Source organism: Ostrea edulis, chromosome 1, assembly GCF_947568905.1.
Source record: "Ostrea edulis chromosome 1, xbOstEdul1.1, whole genome shotgun sequence".
In the NCBI taxonomy this organism is placed as follows: domain Eukaryota; kingdom Metazoa; phylum Mollusca; class Bivalvia; order Ostreida; family Ostreidae; genus Ostrea; species Ostrea edulis.
In genome coordinates, this window is record NC_079164.1 from 583,684 (window position 1) to 606,837 (window position 23,154).

A 23,154-nucleotide genomic window follows, 5' to 3' on the forward strand; every position below is an offset into this window, starting at 1 on the left:
TTCTTATGTAAAGTTGTTGAAATCGGGGGGGAAAATTACCCACACAAGAACAGTCGCATTAATATATACCCTATCACAATGAATTGCGAGGGGATTATAAGAATCCAATGAAAACTGAACCACATAATGTCATTAAAAAAACACATATGCAACAAATGTCTTGTCACTTTTATTCAAAAATATCAAAAGGGAACTATATAATGATGAGATTCAAAAACGTAACAAAAATGATGAGATTCCATAGAGGAGTACAAAACAAGCCAGTACTGGATAAATCTGTGTGAAGGTAATTATATTACGGCATTGAACCTTGTGAGCATTTCATTAATTGTAGTTCTTGTAAAAGTCAATACAATATGGCACTGAACTTTACAAACATTTAGTAAATTTGAGTCATGTGAAAGTCAATACAATATGGCACGGAATACTATAAACATTTACATGTACATAATTTCTGAAATTTAACATATTTACAGAACAAAACTCACAACCTGAAATGATCAGAGTCCCTGCGCAGTAGATCCCCCCCCCCCCCCCAAATAATATCTTACAACACAATCTCAGCTGTTATGTTACATTATCACAATGACATCTTACAAACACAAATGGACTCTTACCTGTACTGATATATTCTCTGACCTTAATGTAACGAGATTGATGGTCAGAGAATCATTAAGTACAGGTGTATATACAATATGATAATGTTTATAAGTATCATAGAATCATTAAGTATATACAATATGATAATGTTTATAAGTATCCACAGTTGTAATGAGATTGATGGTCAGAGAATCATTAAGTATATACAATATGATAATGTTTATAAGTATCAGAGAATCATTAAGTATATACAATATGATAATGTGAGATTGATGGTCAGAGAATCATTAAGTATATATACAATATGATAATGTTTATAAGTATCCACAGTTCAGGGAGGGGGTGATCAAAAGATCTTTCTTCATGAAATTCTTAAAATCAAAACTGATCAGCTATCATTACCGTGTACAAACATGTAATTACAAAACACAGCCTGAAAGTTACGTAAGGTAATACAATGTAATTATAAAACACAGCCTGAGAGTTACGTAAGGTAATCCAATGTAATTACGAAACACGTACAGCCTGAAAGTTACGTAAGGTTACACAATGTAATTACGAAACACAGCCTGAGAGTTACGTAAGGTAATACAATGTAATTACAAAACACAGCCTGAAAGTTACGTAAGGTAACACAATGTAATTACGAACACAGCCTGAAAGCTACGTAAGGTAATACAATGAATGTACATCACGTCGCCGAATAACGCACGTGTACTTTTTTTTTTGAGTAACTTGCAGAGACAAATATTAACCAATCTTCATTAATCTACCACTATTGCACTACTCTGTCTCCAACACTTACATACACTTCTGACCTACAGATTTAAGGTAATTTTGTTGTGAATAATCATGTCCCCACTGCCCCCCTTAGTGCCCCCTCTTCTGAATGACAATGATGCAATTGTCTGGTTCAACTTTGACCTAATGACCCCACTGCAGGACTCCACCTCTCAGACTGGCCTGACCACTAGCCACCAGCTCTAGGGCTTGTGGGAAGGCTGTGTGCTCCACCCTCTTTACTCTATCAGCCAATGAAGTGGCGGTATCCCCTGGATACACAGGGACAGATTCCTGGACAACAATGGCTCCAGCATCTACCTCCTCCTAACAAAGAAAAACAAAAGTGCAGTCTTCACTAAAACTCAGTGGTCCGAAGACCGAGGCCAGTGAATTTTACGATCGGGTCAGTAAAAATTAAAGATCAGGAAGTCCGATGGGCTTGTATACTTTTTGTAAGTCACATTAAATATAATGTTGGATTTAGATATTCTAAACGTCTTATTTGCTTAAATTTACTATCAAAATAAAAATAAATTGAAAAATAGCACATGAAGTAAGTGTTTGGACATCGTGGTTTAATGTTTATTTCGTAAAGAACGATAACTATACTTGTCATTGTCAAGATAACTTGTACGTTGATCAAGTGAATATTAAATGAACAACTTGTTGAAACAACAAAAATGGCCACATTCTGTATCGCACAGTACACCGGTAATTGCTGTTTTATTGCATTGTCCAATTAAAATGAACTTCATCAAGTGCAGTTATCTCTGATTTTATGCAATTTCTATAGTTTATAAAATTAATCATTTACATTTGATGTTAGTAGAGTAGGCTACTTTGATGTTGGTAGAGAAGGCTACTTCCTAAGGTGCACTCGGGCTGTTTTCATGTTTGTGAAAAATATATGAAGTTGTAGTCTTGTTGTTTGCAGGTGAAGAGAGAGAAAATATCATGTACGGTGTTGTTTTTCTGGAATCGACAGAAAGGATGTCTTGGGTGGATATAAATATGAGTAATAACCATAGTTTCAGTAAACTAATTGTACAATTTTACAATGCATTCCATAATGTATGTGATAAACATATGAAAATTTAGGGGGCCAGTGAATTTCACTGTGGGACAGTAAATTCAGACAGTTCACTGGTCCGACTGGCTAGCAAGTTTTAAATGTTTTCATGAAGACTGAAAGTGCAAGTCAATGTTAAAGTGATACTTACCTTGAAGAGCTTACAGTATACCTCATAAAGAGCATAAGAGATTCCAAAGAATTCTAAGCACATCCAAATTACCAAGGGACATAACTCCAAAGTGGTATTTGTTAAATTCAGACTTGAACTGTGGTTAAGGGACACCCAGTAACATTGCCACTCTCATGTAGTCAAGGCTGAATTTCAAGTAACCATCCAAAAACCCAAGATTTTAACTATATACTGCATTATCATGGAATATAACTTGGGGAAAGATGAAAATGAAAGTCAAAATTTCATGTCAGTCGGGGTGGTCTCTAACAACATATTTAAATTTGGCTTACTTAAGTATCTGGAAACCAATAATTAACTTGCAATATTGGTCATTTTCTCATGAATGCTATGCAGTTGTAAACAGTGTGCGTATGAATCTTGATAAATATAGTAATGTCTTAACAGCCACAAATTCAGACAGAAATCAAAGTAGAATGCTAGCCCCCTTCATGAAGTATGCTGGTGATAAGTCTCGCAGTTCATGCCCTCATGTTTTTTTCAAATATGACATTTTTTCTTAAATATCTCTACTTCCTGTCTCATGACTCCGACACTCTACTTCCTCTCTCCCGACCTCGACACTCACCTCTACAAAGTGAACCGTACAGCCAGAAATTCTGACCCCTGCTGCTATGACTTGTTCATGTGCGTTGTGACCTTTGAAAGATGGCAGCAGCGATGGATGAATGTTTAGCATGTGTCCCCTCCACTTCTTAACGAACTCGCCTGTGCAGGAATAGAGATTTAAACATTCTATTATAAAATATCAAACCCTGACTATAAAAACATATCTTGTTTACTTGTTTATACAGTAAAGCACCTTCATGAAGCTAGTCAGACAGACAATCACCTGAGAGAATCCTCAGACTGGACAAACACACAATTTACCTGGGGTAATTATTACCTGAGACAATGAGTACCCGAGACAATAAGTACCCGAGACAATAATTACCTGAGAGAATCCTCATGAAGCCGGCCAGACAGACGATCTCCACTCCAGCCTCCCTCAGACTTCTGTCTACCTCCATATCAAACTCTACACGACTCCCAAAGTCCTTGTGGTTAATTACCTGTCAATAAGACACATATCAAACTCTACACGACTACCAAAGTCCTTGTGGTTAATTACCTGTCAATAAGACACATATCAAACTCTACACGACTCCCAAAGTCCTTGTGGTTAATTACCTGTCAACAAGACACATATCAAACTCTACACGACTCCCAAAGTCCTTGTGATTAATTACCTGTCAACAAAACCAAGTACCGCAGCCACATTTACCATGGAATCATTTGCAGCCATATTTACCGTGGAATGCAACCACATTTACAGTGGAATCATTCAAATTAATCGCATCCAATTTTCGTGGATTGTCGAGATTTAGCAGGGGACGTAATTTCATGGATATGCTTTCTGAACAATGAAACATCATGTGAATGTGTATTTAGTTGTGGTTTGAAATTCATGGAATGGGATGAGTAATTTCATGGATATGCTTTCTGAACAATGAAACATCATGTGCATGTGTATTTAGTTGTGGTTTGAAATTCATGAACAATGAAACATCATGTGAATGTGTATTTAGTTGTGGTTTGAATGGGATGAGGATATCCACAAAAATTGAGCCCTGAAATTTAATGACTACAGTTCTCTGCAAGTAATTAAGGACAAATTACAACAAAATTGACGTTCGCTGCACAACGGTTGACAATGGTTTTCTCTGGGTGAAAATTTTCAATGCTACCCTCAACTAAATACACTATTTGTAAAGTGATAACAAAATTTTTTTTAAAAAAATGGGTTGTAAATCAAGAAAATCGACATTCGTAGTCAAACAATTCACACCCTCCAAACCTCCTGTATTTGAACATGGATCTGTACAAACAAACCTTTGTTTTGATCCCTGCCTTTTGTGCACGTTCGAGTCCTAGCACCCCAGCTTTATTTGAGATAACTACGACGATTTCAGATGAACAATTGTTGTTTTCCCCAGTAGTGCTGTCTATCAAAGCCTGAAGATTGGTTCCTAGAAATGAAACAAACACATTTTAAGCAAAAAAGAAAAATAGCTGCTGCATACAGTAAAACATGTTTATAGTGAACCTCCAGGGTCAGCACAAAACTGGTCGTTAAAACCAAACTTCATTATACAGTAAAACAGTTATATTGAACCCCCAGGGTCAGCACAAAACTGGTCGTTATAACCAAACTTCATTATACAGTAAAACATGGTTATAGTGAACCTCCAGGGTCAGCACAAAACTGGTCGTTATAACCAAACTTCATTATACAGTAAAACGTGGCTATAGTGAACCTCCATGGTCAGCACAAAACTGGTCGTTATAACCAAACTTCATTATACAGTAAAACACAGTTATAGTGAACCCCTAGGGTCAGCACAAAACTGGTCGTTATAACCAAACTTCATTATACAGTAAAACACAGTTATAGTGAACCCCCAGGGTCAGTACAAAACTGGTCGTTATAACCAAACTTCATTATACAGTAAAACACAGTTATAGTGAACCCCCAGGGCCAGTGAAAAACAGTTCATTATGATCAAACTTCATTATATCCAATAAAATTTTCATTATCGGCCTCTCATTGGGAAATAGATATCACTTGCAAATAGCATGAATTCTTTATAAGTTTGTTTAAATAGCATGAATTCGTTATAAGTTTGTTTAAATAGCATGAATTCGTTATAAGTTTGTTTAAATAACATGAATTTGTTATAAGTTTGTATTATGCATGTTTAACGGTATACAATAAGGCGTGTTGTTTTTCTCGTTATTGAAGGATCTTTTAAAAACAAAAATAACCGCAAAATCTGTATATTTTAGTAAAGATCAAAGATGGTTAGACACCCAGGCTTAGCTATAGTAGTTTCTTCTTATACTAACCTGTCCCCGAGATGAGGACCCCCACTTTCTTTTTCTGGGAAACACGCGGAACTTTCCAGGATTTGGACAGAGCCTGCTGCAGATTCTGGATCACAACACACTCTCCCCCTGTCAATAATTCATACACACAATATACTTAAAGAAGGAAATTCAAATGAAATGTTTTGTGTGTCTACATTTTAAATATGCTGACACAGATTCAATATTTGATAGAATTTCTTCAATGGACACAGCATGCAAGTCTGATAGAATTCAATGAAAAATCACCATGATTGTAATTCTTAGTATAAACTTGTTCAATATAAAATTTCTACTGCAAGTTATATATAATGTACACCCTTGTTTAATTGAGTTATAATGCACACCCTTGTTTAATTGAGTTATAATGCACACCCTTGTTTAATTAAGTTATAATGCACACCCTTGTTTAATTGAGTTATAATGCACACCCTTGTTTAATTGAGTTATAATGCACACCCTTGTTTAATTGAGTTATAATGCACACCCTTGTTTAATTGAGTTATAATGCACACCCTTGTTTAATTGAGTTATAATGCACACCCTTGTTTAATTGAGTTATAATGCACACCCTTGTTTAATTAAGTATTTTGGGAATGAAACTATTAACATCTAACTTACATTTAAAGAGTAAGGAGATCTGACTTTTAGGAATGACCTGATTTGCACTTTAAACACACCCTCTTTCTGATCTGATTTGCACATAAAACATGCCCTCTTTCTGACCTGATTTGCACATTAAACACACCCTCCATCTATTTCATTTGCACATAAAACACACCTGCTTTCTGACTTGTCTGACCTGATTTGCACATAAAACTTGCCTTTTTCAGGATCAGTGTCCTGTCCCTTTTAAAACCTAGCTGGAACACTAAGAAAGATTTCTTGTTTGAAAATTTACCCACAATGCTTGCCTGCTGAACCCTCTTAGTAGTAGTAGTAGTAGTTTTATTCAGGCAGAACAATCATTTTGTATAAAACATCATCAGAATATAAATAAATAAATATAAATGTCAATTGAATCAAACTTAGCATACCAGATGTTATCACAGTCATTTATCACAGTATTGTCATCACATACAAGATACTATCACTGCTGCATTATGTACTTATATCACAGTCTACCTAGGATAACCCATTAAAGCAAAAATATTATTGCTTATTTCCAATGGGGTCCTTGAGAATTTAAAAATATATCTTTGTCAATAAATAAATTATAATTGGATGGCATGGACAGCAATGTGTAAAATATTTTGGTAAATAAATGATGCAGTGTGGCCTGAATAGAATAAGATCAAGGTACAATTAAAAACATAAAATAAATAATAAAACGTGAATGAGGTTCAATTTCTATATACAAACTCCCTATTCTCCCTCTGGCGGGCTTCTTGTGCAAGGTGTGTTTGATTTGAAATTTACTTTATTATTAACAGACTTAACTTTAAATGGTAAAGAATTCCAGTCTATAATAGCATGGTAGTAAAAACTGGAACTATTATAAGTCCCCACCCTTGGAACCATGAAATTGAAATTGGAGCCCACTCTAGTAACATAGTTGTTTCTGACAAAATGCTAGTGCAAGTATCTTGGTGCAAGGTGATAGGTCATGAAAAATATTAAAAACATGATTAAGACGCAGTTGTCTAACTCTATCAGCTACACAGAGTGTGTTAACTGAGTCAAAGATTTCACAATTTATAGTGGCTCTAGGGCCTAGATTTTGGATGAACCTGATTGTTTTGTTTTGAAGCACCTGTAATTTCTTTTGCAAGGATTTAGATTACATACACACATAATACTGGACAACATACACACATAATACTAGACAACATACAAAATACTGGACAACATACATAATACTGGACAACATACATAATACTGGACAACACACATAATACTGGACAACATACACAATACTCGACAACATACGTACATAATACTGGACGACACACAAAATGCTAGACAACATACATAATACTGGACAACATACATACATAATACTGGACAACATACATAATACTGGACAACATACACAATACTGGACAACATACATACATGTAATACTGGACAACATACATAATACTGGACAACATACATAATACTGGACAACATACATACATAATAATGGACAACATACACAATACTGGACAACATACACAATACTGGACAACATACACAATACTCGACAACATACGTACATAATACTGGACGACACACAAAATGCTAGACAACATACATAACACTGGACAACATACATACATAATACTGGACAACATACATAATACTGGACAACATACATAATACTGGACAACACACATAATACTGGACAACATACATAATACTGGACAACATACACACATAATACTGGACAACATACACACATAGATACGTGTATTTATTACACATACACACAGATACGTGTATTTATTACACACACATAAATACGTGTATTTATTACACATACACACAGATACATGTATTTATTACACACACATAGATACGTGTATTTATTACACACACATAGATATGTGTATTTATTACACACACATAGATACATGTATTTATTACACACATATAGATACATGTATTTATTACACACACATAAATACGTGTATTTATTACACATACACACAGATACATGTATTTATTACACACACATAGATATGTGTATTTATTACACACACATAGATACATGTATTTATTACACATACATAGATACGTGTATTTATTACACACACATAGATACGTGTATTTATTACACACACATAAATACGTGTATTTATTACACACACATAGATACGTGTATTTATTACACACACATAGATACGTGTATTTATTACACACACATAGATACGTGTATTTATTACACACACATAGATACGTGTATTTATTACACACACATAGATACGTGTATTTATTACACACACATAAATACATGTATTTATTACACATACACAGATACGTGTATTTATTGCACACACATAGATACTGTATTTATTACACATACACATAGATACGTGTATTTATTACACACACATAAATACATGTATTTATTACACATACACAGATACGTGTATTTATTACACACACATAGATACATGTATTTATTACACATACATAGATACATGTATTTATTACACACACACATAGATACGTGTATTTATTACACACACACACATACGTGTATTTATTACACACACATAGATACTGTATTTATTACACATACACATAGATACGTGTATTTATTACACACACATAGATACTGTATTTATTACACACACATAGATACTGTATTTATTACACACACATAGATACTGTATTTATTACACATACATAGATACATGTATTTATTACACACACATAGATACTGTATTTATTACACATACATAGATACATGTATTTATTACACACACATAGATACGTCTATTTATTGCACACACATAGATACGTGTATTTATTACACACACATAGATACGTGTATTTATTACACACACATAGATACGTGTATTTATTACACACACATAGATACGTGTATTTATTACACACACATAGATACATGTATTTATTACACATACACACAGATACATGTATTTATTACAAACACATAAATACGTGTATTTATTACACATACACATAGATACATGTATTTATTACACATACACACAGATACATGTATTTATTACACACACATAAATACGTGTATTTATTACACATACACATAGATACGTGTATTTATTACACACACATTGATACGTGTATTTATTACACACACATAGATACATGTATTTATTACACATACACATAGATACATGTATTTATTACACACACATAAATACGTGTATTTATTACACATACACATAGATACGTGTATTTATTACACACACATTGATACGTGTATTTATTACACACACATAGATACATGTATTTATTACACATACACACAGATACATGTATTTATTACAAACACATAAATATGTGTATTTATTACACACACATAGATACGTGTATTTATTACACACACATAGATACGTGTATTTATTACACATACACACAGATACGTGTATTTATTACACACACATAAATACGTGTATTTATTACACATACACACAGATACATGTATTTATTACACACACATAGATACGTGTATTTATTACACACACATAGATACGTGTATTTATTACACACACATAGATACGTGTATTTATTACACACACATAGATACGTGTATTTATTACACACACATAGATACGTGTATTTATTACACACACATAGATCCGTGTATTTATCACACACACATAGATACGTGTATTTATTACACACACATAGATATGTGTATTTATTACACACACATAAATACGTGTATTTATTACACACACATAGATACGTGTATTTATTACACACACATAGATACGTGTATTTATTACACACACATAGATACGTGTATTTATTACACACACATAAATACATGTATTTATTACACATACACAGATACGTGTATTTATTGCACACACATAGATACTGTATTTATTACACATACATAGATACGTGTATTTATTACACACACATAGATACTGTATTTATTACACATACATAGATACTGTATTTATTACACATACATAGATACGTGTATTTATTACACACACATAAATACATGTATTTATTACACATACACAGATACGTGTATTTATTGCACACACATAGATACTGTATTTATTACACACACATAGATACTGTATTTATTACACATACATAGATACATGTATTTATTACACACACACATAGATACGTGTATTTATTACACACACATAAATACATGTATTTATTACACATACACAGATACGTGTATTTATTACACACACATAGATACTGTATTTATTACACATACATAGATACGTGTATTTATTACACACACATAGATACGTGTATTTATCACACACACATAGATACGTGTATTTATTACACACACACAGATACCTGTATTTATTACACACACACATAGATACGTGTATTTATTACACACACACACATACGTGTATTTATTACACACACATAGATACTGTATTTATTACACATACACATAGATACGTGTATTTATTACACACACATAGATACTGTATTTATTACACACACATAGATACTGTATTTATTACACACACATAGATACTGTATTTATTACACATACATAGATACATGTATTTATTACACACACATAGATACTGTATTTATTACACATACATAGATACATGTATTTATTACACACACATAGATACGTCTATTTATTGCACACACATAGATACGTGTATTTATTACACACACATAGATACGTGTATTTATTACACACACATAGATACGTGTATTTATTACACACACATAGATACGTGTATTTATTACACACAAATAGATACGTGTATTTATTACACACACACACACATACGTGTATTTATTACACACACACACATACGTGTATTTATTACACACACACACATACGTGTATTTATTACACACATACATGTATTTATTACACACACATTGATATGTGTATTTATTACACACACATTGATACGTGTATTTATTACGCGCACAGATACGTGTATTTATTACACACACATAGATACTGTATTTATTATGCACACACAGATACGTGTATTTATTACACACACATTGATACGTGTATTTATTACACACACATAGATACGTGTATTTATTACACACACATAGATACGTGTATTTATTACACACTGTAATGTTGGGATATGGGGGGTTAGTTCATTTTTCTGTTTGTGTTTTTACGTGACGTCACAGAAGGGTTAGTTCATTTTTCTGTTTGTGTTTTTACGTGACGTCACAGAAGGGTTAGTTCATTTTTCTGTTTGTGTTTTTACGTGACGTCACAGAAGGGTTAGTTCATTTTTCTGTTTGTGTTTTTACGTGACGTCACAGAAGGGTTAGTTCATTTTTCTGTTTGTGTTTTTACGTGACGTCACAGAGGGGTTAGTTCATTTTTCTGTTTGTGTTTTTACGTGACGTCACAGAGGGGTTAGTTCCGCCTGGCATGACCCCATCACTTTGTTCATGTATTACCGCGATTCAAACTGCATTTCTCGGTTGTTGTAGCAGAAAACATTAATTTCCACAACTGATCATTTAATACCTTGTTGTGAGTTGACCTTGGTTATTATCTCATTCTTACCTTGTCTACTGAGAAGTCTGCCAATGACAGAGGCAGTCAGACCTGATGTTATTAAATACTGTAAAACGTAGTCAGCCTGGGACTTGTCAATCACTACAACTCCTCCCACACCGCAGTTAAAGGTCCGACACATCTCACTGGCCGTAATGTTACCCTGTAAATATCATCAAAAACTGTAAAACGTAGTCAGCTTGGAACCTGTCAATCACTACAACTCCTCTCACACCACAGCTAAAGGTCAGGCATGTATCACTGGCTGAAATGTTACCCTGTAAATCAGTAATCACAGTTAGAGGTCCGACACATGTCACTGTAATGTTACCCTGTAAATCAGTAATCACAGTTACAGGTCCAACACGTGTCACACTCACTGTAATGTTACCCTGTAAATCAGTAATCACAGTTAGAGGTCCGAAATGAGACACTGTAATGTTACCCTGTAAATCAGTAATCACAGTTACAGGTCCGACACGTGTCACTGTAATGTTACCCTGTAAATCAGTATCACAGTTAGAGGTCCGACACGTGTCACTGTAATGTTACCCTGTAAATCAGTAATCACAGTTAGAGGTCCGACACGTGTCACTGTAATGTTACCCTGTAAATCAGTAATCACAGTTAGAGGTCCGACACATGTCACTGTAATGTTACCCTGTAAATCAGTAATCACAGTTAGAGGTCCGACACGTGTCACTGTAATGTTACCCTGTAAATCAGTAATCACAGTTAGAGGTCCGACACATGTCACTGTAATGTTACCCTGTAAATCAGTAATCACAGTTAGAGGTCTGACATGTGTCACTGTAATGTTACCCTGTAAATCAGTAATCACAGTTAGAGGTCCGACACATGTCACTGTAATGTTACCCTGTAAATCAGTAATCACAGTTACAGGTCCGACACGTGTCACACTCACTGTAATGTTACCCTGTAAATCAGTAATCACAGTTAGAGGTCCGACACATGTCACTGTAATGTTACCCTGTAAATCAGTAATCACAGTTAGAGGTCCGACACGTGTCACTGTAATGTTACCCTGTAAATCAGTAATCACAGTTAGAGGTCCGACACGTGTCACTGTAATGTTACCCTGTAAATCAGTAATCACAGTTAGAGGTCCGACACATGTCACTGTAATGTTACCCTGTAAATCAGTAATCACAGTTAGAGGTCCGACACGTGTCACTGTAATGTTACCCTGTAAATCAGTAATCACAGTTAGAGGTCCGACACGTGTCACTGTAATGTTACCCTGTAAATCAGTATCACAGTTAGAGGTCCGACACGTGTCATTGTAATGTTACCCTGTAAATCAGTAGTCACAGTTAGAGGTCCGACACGTGTCACTGTAATGTTACCCTGTAAATCAGTAATCACAGTTAGAGGTCCGACACGTGTCACTGTAATGTTACCCTGTAAATCAGTAATCACAGTTAGAGGTCCGAAATGAGACACTGTAATGTTACCCTGTAAATCAGTAATCACAGTTACAGGTCCGACACGTGTCACTGTAATGTTACCCTGTAAATCAGTAATCACAGTTAGAGGTCCGACACGTGTCACTGTAATGTTACCCTGTAAATCAGTATCACAGTTAGAGGTCCGACACGTGTCATTGTAATGTTACCCTGTAAATCAGTAGTCACAGTTAGAGGTCCGACACGTGTCACTGTAATGTTACCCTGTAAATCAGTAATCACAGTTAGAGGTCCGACACGTGTCACTGTAATGTTACCCTGTAAATCAGTAATCACAGTTAGAGGTCCGAAATGAGACACTGTAATGTTACCCTGTAAATCAGTAATCACAGTTACAGGTCCGACACGTGTCACTGTAATGTTACCCTGTAAATCAGTATCACAGTTAGAGGTCCGACACGTGTCACTGTAATGTTACCCTGTAAATCAGTAATCACAGTTAGAGGTCCGACACGTGTCACTGTAATGTTACCCTGTAAATCAGTAATCACAGTTAGAGGTCCGACACATGTCACTGTAATGTTACCCTGTAAATCAGTAATCACAGTTAGAGGTCCGACACGTGTCACTGTAATGTTACCCTGTAAATCAGTAATCACAGTTAGAGGTCCGACACATGTCACTGTACTGTTACCCTGTAAATCAGTAATCACAGTTAGAGGTCCGACATGAGACACTAGCTGTAATGTTAACCCTTAAATTGAAGAGTAGGTCACAGACTTTACTTCACACCAGTGTGTATTTGTGTCTTAGAGATTATTTTTGTGTTTGAGAAATTTTTGCGAGGTTCGCCAATATTTTTTACCATAAATCAATCCTTTTAATGTCTTTCATATATGTTTAAAATGACCATCATGAAAATTAGTTCATCACTGGAGGAGAAGATGTGGCCTGTAGAGTGTCTATAAGTTCAGTCTTACACATACTCGCCCTCATACGAATGGGCCCGGTACTAAATCCACTCTCGCAATGACTTGTGAGGGGATAATATAGTCGTCATAAATAGAAGTTGGTTTACAGTGATTTGTCTCCTCCTTTTTATCATTGACTGTAATGACCAATACCAATCTCACCTTGTCTGCTAGCCAGCCAAACACTGCAGGTACTGACCACAGTCCAGCATCAATTCTAGCCATTAGGTGTTCTGGTAAAACGCGGGGGAGATTCTCCATCAGACCTCCTCCGGTAATGTGAGAAAAAGCTTTTATACAACCCTGATTCATCAAGGGAAGTAACTCCTCGACATAAATCTTCGTAGGCACCAGAAACTCTTCTCCTAAAATGTTTAACAAAATATGTGCGTCTGACTATCAGGATTAAAGTACATGCATAATGTGGATCAAATGAATTCACAAGGTTCCTTATGTGACTTTATCAACTGATGTACGTCTCCGGATAATTCTGTGGTACCGTTCATGATTATGAGTACAGTATCATTCACTGCAAGTATTTTTTCTCTCACATATTTTGACAAATGAAAATAAAATCATGTGAAAATTCAGATATAGAGTATGTGTGATTCAAGTTAAAAACCATCAAGATCAAATAAATAAAGACATTCGTTTGCTGGTTCTGGTATATTCTTCCAATATTCACGAGTAAACTCTGGCTAATCATGAAGATATCAATCATATTATGCACACTGTCACTGTACAGATTTAAACTCCAACGTTTGAAGTACCAAGCTGTATTTCACTTTAGTCTCTGTTAACAGTGACTTACCCCAAGTCTTTCCACTACTGAAGGGGGCGGAAACATCATATCTTCACTAACAGTGACTTACCCCAAGTCTTTCCACTACTGAAGGGGGCGGAAACATCATATCTTCATTAACAGTGACTTACCCAAAGTCTTTCCACTACTGAAGGGGGCAGGAAACATCATATCTTCATTAACAGTGACTTACCCAAAGTCTTTCCACTACTGAAGGGGGCAGGAAACATCATATCTTCATTAACAGTGACTTACCCAAAGTCTTTCCACTACTGAAGGGGGCGGAACATCATATCTTCATTAACAGTGACTTACCCAAAGTCTTTCCACTACTGAAGGGGGCAGGAAACATCATATCTTCATTAACAGTGACTTACCCAAAGTCTTTCCACTACTGAAGGGGGCGGAAACATCATATCTTCACTAACAGTGACTTACCCCAAGTCTTTCCACTACTGAAGGGGGCGGAAACATCATATCTTCATTAACAGTGACTTACCCAAAGTCTTTCCACTACTGAAGGGGGCAGGAAACATCATATCTTCATTAACAGTGACTTACCCAAAGTCTTTCCACTACTGAAGGGGGCAGGAAACATCATATCTTCATTAACAGTGACTTACCCAAAGTCTTTCCACTACTGAAGGGGGCGGAACATCATATCTTCATTAACAGTGACTTACCCAAAGTCTTTCCACTACTGAAGGGGGCAGGAAACATCATATCTTCATTAACAGTGACTTACCCAAAGTCTTTCCACTACTGAAGGGGGCAGGAAACATCATATCTTCATTAACAGTGACTTACCCAAAGTCTTTCCACTACTGAAGGGGGCAGGAACATCGTATCCGTATCCCAACTTTTCCACCACCTTCCTCACCAGACTGAACCCGTTACTATGGAGACCACTGGATGCCAGACCAATTAGAACGTCTCCTTCATTCATCTGTTGCACCCTGGGAAGGATCTGTCCACGTTCCACAGCTCCGACAGCAAACCCTGCTAGATCATAGTCCTCTCCACGATACAATCCTGGCATTTCTGCCGTTTCCCCACCTGACCAAACATTGTAAATGTTTAAAAGTTTCAATTAACTACAGCAAATACACTTATAATGAATACACACTTACAGTGAAGTAATTTTCATTCCCAGTAGTTTTTTAACATGCTAAAAATTCTTTTTATATATGACGAATTATGTTCATAACGAATCAATTTTGTTCGTCCCCAGCACCTTGCTATAAGCGTGTTATACTGTACTTAACACTGGGGGTTTTTATACTTTCTCTGATTTCTTACCCACAAGGGCACAGTTTGCCTGTTTACAACCAGCAGCTATCCCTGCGATGATTTCCTTGGCAGTGTAAACGTTCAGGTGCCCTGTGGCAAAGTAATCCAGGAAGAACAGTGGCTCCGCTCCGTGGGCCAAAATATCATTCACACACATGGCCACTAAGTCCTGACCAATAGTAGAGTGGTCACCAATGGCTTGAGCAATCTATGTCAAAAGTAGGTCACGTAAATCACTGCAAGTATGCACATTTAATTTAATAATTAAAACGTAAATATTTTGTCATGATTTAGAATAAGTAGAGATACTTTTTTAAGTAGTTTGATTCATTTTAGAAACTGAACCATTCTAAAATTACACAGGGTAGCTAAGGTAACTACTGTTGGTGTGGCAATTAAGAATTCAATATGGCTCTATAAATGTATCATCAAGTAACCTAGGATATATTAATGGTAATAAGTAAATATCTTCAAGCATTTTTAAAAATCAATAACAATATCAAAAGATTAATTATTGTGGTATCCTATAATTAGCCAATTGTGCATTTGATCAAGATTGATAGTTACCTAAAAATATCACACATTTATCATCCCCCCCCCCCCCCCCCTTTACTTTGAGTTTTGTGCCGAAACATTGTAGGGCCTAGGGGGTTACTAGTTTATCCCTTCCTCCCTTACTTTGAGTTTTGTGATCACACCTTATAGGAGGTTAGTTTTTCTCCCCCACCCATTTTGCTTGGAGTTTTATGCCCACACCTTATAGGAGGTTAGTTTTATTTGCTTGGAGTTTTATGCCCACACATTGTAGGGAGTTAGTTTATCCTCCTCTCCCCCCTTACTTTGAGTTTTGTGCCCACTCCATCTGTACCAGACACCAGGATAGGATCTGTAAATCCTGCTGCCTTAATGTCAAACAAAGCACCAAATCCACCCAGACTAGCATCACATCCAAGTCTCTTAGTCTCTTTAGCCAATGGTTGAATAGCCTTTACCAGACTGTTTCCTGCCTCTATGTTAACTCCAGAGTCTTTGTATGAGAGATGGGGGGTTATAGAATTGTACCTAGAATATTACATGCCCATTATAGAATTGTACCTAGAATATTACATGACCATTATAGAATTGTAACTAGAATATCACATGACCATCATAGAATAGTACCTAGAATATTACATCACTATTATCAAATGAACAAATTAACATTGAACTTCCTCATAGCCATATACAGTAAAACACGGTTACAGTGAAGACGCTTGTAATGAATTCACACATACAGTGAAACACGCTTAAAAGGAATTCACACAGAGTGAAGTGATGTTTAAAAACACATCAATTTATTGGATTTAACAAATTCGTTTGTAACGAATGAAAATTGTTCATCAACAGCACTTCACTATAAGTGTGTTTTACTGTAAATGCTCATTCCTAGTACTTCACTATAAGTGTGTTTTACTGTAATTGTTTGTCCCTTCACTATAAGTGTGTTTTACTGTAATTGTTTGTCCCCAGAACTTCACTATAATTGTGTTTTACTGTAATTCTTTGTCCCCCAGTCCTTCACTATAATTGTGTTTTACTGTAATTGTTTGTCCCCAGCCCTTCACTATAATTGTGTTTTACTGTAATTGTTTGTCCCCAGCACTTCACTATAAGTGTGTTTTACTGTAATTGTTTGTCCCCAGCACTTCACTATAAGTGTGTTTTACTGTAATTGTTTGTCCCCAGCACTTCACTATAAGTGTGTTTTACTGTAATTGTCCATAGCACTTCACTATAAGTGTGTTTTATTGTAATTGTTTGTCTCCAGTACTTCACTATAAGTGTGTTATACTGTAATTGTTTCTCCCTCTAACACTTCACTATAAGTGTGTTTTACTGTAATTGTTTGTCCCCAACACTTCACTATAAGCGTGTTATACTGTAATTGTTTGTCCCTCTGACACTTCACTATAAGTGTGTTTTACTGTAATTGTTTGTCCATCTGACACTTCACTATAAGCGTGTTTTACTGTAATTCTTTGTCCCTTCACTATAAGCGTGTTGTACTGTAATTGTTTGTCCCTCTGACACTTCACTATAAGTGTGTTTTACTGTAATTGTTTGTCCCTTCACTATAAGTGTGTTTTACTGTAATTGCTTGTCCCCAGCACTTCACTATAAGCGTGTTTTACTGTAATTGTTTGTCCCCAGCACTTCACTATAAGCGTGTTGTACTGTAATTGTTTGTCCCTCTGACACTTCACTATAAGTGTGTTTTACTGTAATTGTTTGTCCCCAGCACTTCACTATAAGCGTGTTGTACTGTAATTGTTTGCCCCTCTTACACTTCACTATAAGTGTGTTTTACTGTAATTGTTTGTCCCTCTGACACTTCACTATAAATGTGTTTTACTGTAATTGTTTGTCCCTCTGACACTTCACTATAAGTGTGTTTTACTGTAATTGTTTGTCCCTCTGACACTTCACTATAAGTGTGTTTTACTGTAATTGTTTGTCCCTCTGACACTTCACTATAAGTGTGTTATACTGTAATTGTTTGTCCCTCTGACACTTCACTATAAGTGTGTTTTACTGTAATTGTTTGTCCCTCTGACACTTCACTATAAGTGTGTTTTACTGTAATAGTTTGTCCCTTCACTATAAGCGTATTTTACTGAAATTGTTTATCCCTTCACTATAAGTGTGTTTTACTGTGATTCACTACAAGCGTGTTTTACTGTGATTCACTATAAGTGTTTTACTGTGATTCACTATAAGCGTGTTTTACTGTGATTCACTATAAGCGTGTTTTACTGTAATTCACTATAAGCGTGTTTTACTGTAATTCATTATAAGCGTGTTTTACTGCGATTCACTATAAGCATGTTTTACTGTGATTCACTAAAAGTTTGTTTTACTGTGATTCACTATAAGTGTGTTTTACTGTAATTCACTATAAGCGTGTTTTACTGTGATTCACTATAAGCGTGTTTTACTGCGATTCACTATAAGTGTGTTTTACTGTGATTCACTATAAGCGTGTTTTACTGTGATTCACTAAAAGTTTGTTTTACTGTGATTCACTATAAGCGTGTTTTACTGTTATTGACTAAAAGTTTGTTTTACTGTGATTCACTATAAGCGTGTTTTACTGTGATTCACTATAAGCGTGTTTTACTGTAATTCACTATAACCGTGTTTTACTGTGATTCACTATCAGCATGTTTTACTGTGATTCACTATAAGCGTGTTTTACTGTGATTCACTATAAGCGTGTTTTACTGTGATTCACTATCAGCGTGTTTTACTGTGATTCACTATAAGCGTGTTTTACTGTGATTCACTATTAGTGTTTTACTGTAATTCACTATAAGCGTGTTTTATTGTGATTGACTAAAAGTTTGTTTTACTGTGAATCACTATAAGTGTGTTTTACTGTAAATCACTATAAGCATGTTTTACTGTAATTCACTATAAGCGTGTTTTACTGTAATTCATTATAAGCGTGTTTTACTGTAATTCACTATAAGCGTGTTTTACTGTAAATCACTATAAGCGTGTTTTACTGTGATTCACTATAACCGTGTTTTACTGTGATTCACTATAAGCATGTTTTACTGTAAATCACTATAAGCGTGTTTTACGGTGATTCACTATAACCGTGTTTTACTGTGATTCACTATAAGTGTGTTTTACTGTAATTCACTATAAGCGTGTTTTACTGTAATTCATTATAAGCGTGTTTTACTGTAATTCATTATAAGCGTGTTTTACTGTGATTCAAAATATGCGTGTTTTACTGTATGTGTATATTTATATAAAAAGTTTCTGATGTTCGACATACAGCAGATGTGGAATTTCTCTTAAATAAGACACATTTATTTCAAGTCAATCTTCATGAGATACCTCCCTCACAGACTCTACTCCATGGACTTTAAGACACACATACATACATGTACATGCATATAAGTTGCTGAATTAGGTTTAATTTGATGGATTCGTACTAGAGTCGGAGAAAAACAAGAGACTTTGCTGACCTGTCTAGTACCCTGAATCCAATATCAGATCTGTGATAAGCTCCATCAAACTGAATAAAACCCGCCCATCTCTGAGCTTTTGAACAGGCAGACTGCAGGTCAGAGTTCATCGCTACTACAGCCAGGACACGCCCACCACTTGTTACAATGCCCTGTTCCTGTTTAGTTGTCCCAGCATGGAATACTTGAACTCTGGGTCCCAGCTTTTCCACTCCATCGATACCTACAGAAAAACAACATCTATACCTACAGAAAAACATCTATACCTACACAGAAACAACATCTATACCTAAAGAAAACATCATCTATACCTACAGAAAAACATCTATACCTACAGAAAAACAACATCTATACCTAAAGAAAACATCATCTATACCTACAGAAAAACAACACCTACAGAAAAACAACATCTATACTTACAGAGAAACAACATCTATACCTACAGAGAAACAACATCTATACCTACAGAAAAACAACATCTATACCTACAGAAAAACAACATCTATACCTAAAGAAAACATCATCTATACCTACAGAAAAACAACACCTACAGAAAAACAACATCTATACCTACAGAAAACATCATCTATACCTACAGAAAAACAACACCTACAGAAAAACAACATCTATACCTACAAAAAAACATCTAATACCTACAGAAAAACAACATCTATACCTACAGAAAAACAACATTTATACCTACACAAAAACATCTATACCTACACAAAAACATCATCTATACCTACAGAAAAACAACATTTATACCAACAGAAAAACATCTATACCTACAGAAACACATCTATACCTACAGAAAAACAACATCTAAACCTACAAAAAACAACATCTATACCTACAGAAAAACATCCTCTATACTTACAGATCTATACCTACAGAAAAACATCATCTATACCTACAGAAAAACATCTATACCTAAGATCTATACCTACAGAAAAACAACATCTATACCTACAGAAAAACAACATCTATACCTACACAAAAACATCATCTATACCTACAGAAAAACAACATTTATACCAACAGAAAAACATCTATACCTACAGAAACACATCTATACCTACAGAAAAACAACATCTAAACCTACAAAAAACAACATCTATACCTACAGAAAAACATCCTCTATACTTACAGATCTATACCTACAGAAAAACATCATCTATACCTACAGAAAAACATCTATACCTAAGATCTATACCTACAGAAAAACAACATCTATACCTACAGAAAAACAACATCTATACCTACAGAAAAACAACATTTATACCTACACAAAAACATCTATACCTACAGAAAAACATCATCTATACCTACAGAAAAACATCTATACCTACAGATCTATACCTACAGAAAAACAACACCTATACCTACAGAAAAACATCTATACCTACAGATCTATACCTACAGAAAAACAACATCTATACCTACAGAAAAACAACATCTATACCTACAGAAAAACAACATCTATACCTACAGAAAAATAACAGATTTAGCAGGTACCCTTGACTACACTGACTTTTAGAAGGAAATAAGTACTCCGCTCACAGGTACAAGTGCTCAACTACCTGTGTAAGATAATGAATCAAGAGCTGATTATTGGGTGTAGATTCAGGAACCCAATTTGTTGCACATTGCCAAAAAATAGACCCACAGGCCTTTTCAGTCACCTGAATACTAGTGAAAAAGTATCACTATTTCCATGGGCTATGAAATCTAGAAAAAAATTCCTGTTCGGAATATCTAAGCTAAATTCTAATGTTCAGCAACAGTATAAAAACAAGATGTGTTCTTAAAACTTCACTGCCCTCAAAAGTGCATACACTGATGAAAGGCTTTAAATAATAGATGTATTTAAGGTAATTCCCCATACCACATCTTAGTATTGAAAAACCTACAGATTTCTATCAAAATTTGCATGTATTTTGTCGAGGATGTGTATTAACCAAATTCCCGAAGAAAAATATGTTTAGCGGCCTTTCCCAGAGTACAGCCACTTCTAAAATTTAAATGATAGAAATATGTTTCTTTCTGAAACATTTCAATATATTTTACCTTTACACTCCAGCAATTATTTGACACAAGAAGTAGATAGGGTATCGGATAATTTGAGAGCCCAACGACCCCCTCTAGGTTAAAAACCTTGAAAAAACGCATGTTGGAAAATGGTGTCTAAAATTCCTATCTCTGCAAACATGTTGCATTCATCATTTACATTACTAAATTATCATGTCAAGAAATATTACAAGGTGGTTTTAGAAAAACAGTTTAAAACATTAAAGCTTCAAATAGCTAAAAAAAAAACACTTTCATTGATTGCCGTAAGCTTTAGGGATCGGGCTTGAAGTGAGAAAAATCCTAACTTTACTATGGAGCTTACTAAATCCATAGCCTACGTCACGTGAACACTGCCATGACGTCACACAATAGATGAAAAAATAAAATCATCTCGCCAGATCTAGTTGTAACAAAGGAGTGTAGATCAGATTGATTTTTACATTTTAACGCTCATTCAGAGAATGCTAACCTATGCTCAAGGTACAAATTTTGGGAAATTCGAATATTTTAAAACACCCGAATTCTGCATTCCCCGCCTCTTTGGTAATTTTTAGTTCCTGGTAATTTTAACAATACGATATGTACAGCCATGCAATGCGAGTCTTAATGACATGTAACTACCGCGTACATTCCGAATCATTTTAATCAAAACATCAGTAAAGGTCATGTCCGGCCAGAAAAGTGTTTTAGATGAAAGAAAATAACATTACAACATCCATGATCCATACTGTAGTACAAGAACACAAACCTACGACACCTAGGCCTAGTCTAGATAGGGCCTAAATATGTGACAAATCTGTCAGCGTATGATCTAAATTGAACACCCAGAAATCATTAGACACAACAGA

General features: G+C 35.2%; 1 protein-coding gene across 3 annotated transcripts in view; it reads right to left on the reverse strand.

The window, feature by feature from the left end:
* Window positions 1-154: 154 nt before the first annotated feature.
* Window positions 155-23,154, reverse strand: part of LOC125664534 (trifunctional purine biosynthetic protein adenosine-3-like) — a 47,384-nt gene continuing 24,384 nt past the window's right edge. For all 3 annotated transcript variants that reach the window (XM_056152803.1, XM_056152804.1, XM_056152805.1), the window contains 11 exons: window positions 20,237-20,459; window positions 17,060-17,282; window positions 16,230-16,428; window positions 15,738-15,986; window positions 14,291-14,493; window positions 11,740-11,893; window positions 5,532-5,639; window positions 4,518-4,654; window positions 3,580-3,697; window positions 3,214-3,353; window positions 155-1,707 (listed from right to left, as the gene is read on the reverse strand). In XM_056152803.1, coding sequence (XP_056008778.1) covers window positions 1,525-1,707; window positions 3,214-3,353; window positions 3,580-3,697; window positions 4,518-4,654; window positions 5,532-5,639; window positions 11,740-11,893; window positions 14,291-14,493; window positions 15,738-15,986; window positions 16,230-16,428; window positions 17,060-17,282; window positions 20,237-20,459 — 1,937 coding nt within the window. In that variant the 3' untranslated portion in view covers window positions 155-1,524. The remainder of the gene's footprint in view (window positions 1,708-3,213; window positions 3,354-3,579; window positions 3,698-4,517; window positions 4,655-5,531; window positions 5,640-11,739; window positions 11,894-14,290; window positions 14,494-15,737; window positions 15,987-16,229; window positions 16,429-17,059; window positions 17,283-20,236; window positions 20,460-23,154) is intronic.